Source organism: Penaeus monodon, chromosome 23 (assembly GCF_015228065.2).
Source record: "Penaeus monodon isolate SGIC_2016 chromosome 23, NSTDA_Pmon_1, whole genome shotgun sequence".
Lineage (NCBI taxonomy): Eukaryota > Metazoa > Arthropoda > Malacostraca > Decapoda > Penaeidae > Penaeus > Penaeus monodon.
Window position 1 is genome coordinate 39,767,960 of NC_051408.1, and position 1,928 is coordinate 39,769,887.

General features: G+C 42.5%; 1 protein-coding gene across 1 annotated transcript; it reads left to right on the top strand.

Moving 5' to 3' along the window:
* Positions 1 to 937: 937 nt before the first annotated feature.
* Positions 938 to 1,825, top strand: LOC119588045 (glycine-rich protein 5-like). The gene is made up of 2 exons (XM_037936744.1): positions 938 to 1,000; positions 1,354 to 1,825. The coding sequence occupies exons 1-2, from the start codon at positions 983 to 985 to the stop codon at positions 1,780 to 1,782; spliced, it is 447 nt and encodes a 148-aa protein (XP_037792672.1). The 5' UTR covers positions 938 to 982; the 3' UTR covers positions 1,783 to 1,825.
* Positions 1,826 to 1,928: the final 103 nt, after the last annotated feature.

Here is a 1,928-nt window from a genome sequence, read left to right on the forward strand (position 1 = left end):
CCGACAATAAGAAAACTTTCTACCTAAAGTCCAGAACTTATCAACTGGGACATTAACTAGGGTATATGTTGTCTTCGAAGCAAAAAGATAAAGAACGTGTAATCGTCTCCCCTACAAATCGTGAATGGTTTCAAATCCGCGATTTCGACGGGAAATATAAGACATGGAGACACACAGTCTGTGAGAACAAGTGACCGGGATGTGGTTAATACAAAAACGAATAATGAAGAATGACGGTTTGTAGTCGATTAGCGGTTCAGAGGACTCAATTGTGAATTGCATATAAAACCAGAGGCAGGTGTCGAAGAGGCTGCAAATTTCCCCCCTTTCAATATTATATTTATCATAAATTCTATATTTATGATAATGTCAAGGAAGGCGAATTATTAGAATGTAAAGGGTTTGCGTAAGGCAGGGCAACAAAAACTGAAAAAAAGTGTTATAAGGGATATAAGATAGACCAAATGAGATGTCATAAGTTGGAGGAATTGTGGATATCACTCTACATTGTGAAAGAATTGAGTAGTAGGAAGAAGAGTAGCTTTTAACAGACGGGAGGAATTACAAACCAGTCAGAATAGGAAGAAACCGATTGTCAAAAACAGTGGATTGGAGTGTAATTTTTATGGAGCATATATATGGACAAATAAAATTAGAATATAAATTTTTGAAATGTACCATAGATGTACCTTATATGAGTGTACATTCAGTTGAAGTCATTGACGACGGATATAAGAGTAGGCAAGCAGTATAATAAATAGATATATGAACGAATAGCAGTACGTTCGTGTGTATAAGTGAGTGTGTGAGTGTATGATGTAGGGAAAGACGGGGGAGATGGAGAGAGCGGAGGGAGAGAAAAAAATTAACTGGTAACTGCGTGAGTCCTTGTGGGAGGCGAGCTATAAATACTCTGAAGACGGTGGAGGGCGATACAGTTCATTTTCTTCCTCCTCGTCTGCAACAGCAAAGCAAATTCATAATGGCTCTGAGTGCTCTGGTAAGCCCTTTTATTGATAACGTTTTTAAGTGCACTAGAATTACATGGAATGATGTATGTACCGAGTATTTTCAAGTCTCTAATGTATGATATTCTAATGACACATAGATATTTGGCAGAAAATACGCGTAAAGTTTTTATATAGGTTCTGGAATTATATAGATAGCCATATTAATATGCGAATGAGATTAATAAACTTAAATATAATGTATTTCAATTATTATATAGATATATGGATATGAGTGTTTCACGTACCAGAAAATTTAAACAGCTGCCCCGATATTAGCCTAACCTGATGTATACCCGAAAAAAGGTTTTTAAATTTTACCAATTCCTTCCATGCTTTCCTGTAGATGAAGTCAGCCGTTGTGCTGGGAGTGATGTACGGAGCTGTGGCTGACGGAGGCTACGGTTCTCACGGAGGAGGCTTTGGAAGCGGTGTTTCCGGAGGCGTAGGAGGAAGCTTCGGAGGAGGAAGCCATGGCGGCGTTGGAGGAGGTCTCGGCGGAGGCAGCTTCATCGGAGGAGGCGGAGGCCACGGCGGCTACGGCGGAGGCGTTGGCGGCGGCAGCGTCGTCCCGGCGCGTCTGGTCGGAGTCGGCGTCCTCCCCTCGGTCGGAGGCGGCTACGGCGGCGGTTCCGTCGGGGGCCACAGTGGAGGCGCTGGAGGCTTCATCGGAAGCGGCAGCAGTGTAGGAGGCTCCTTCGGAAGTTCCGTCGGTGGCGGATTCGGAAGCCACGGGTCTTCCGGACACGTCAGCGGAGGATACGGCGGGAAATAAAAGCACACTCAATTAATGCACGAATAAATATTTTATGATATACTTTGTGAACTTTAATTTAGCTCGCCTGAGATTTTGATTCTTGATTTTATGAAAAAAGGGAATCGCTACAGTTGATACTGACAAAATATCAGTTAAGAAATCCG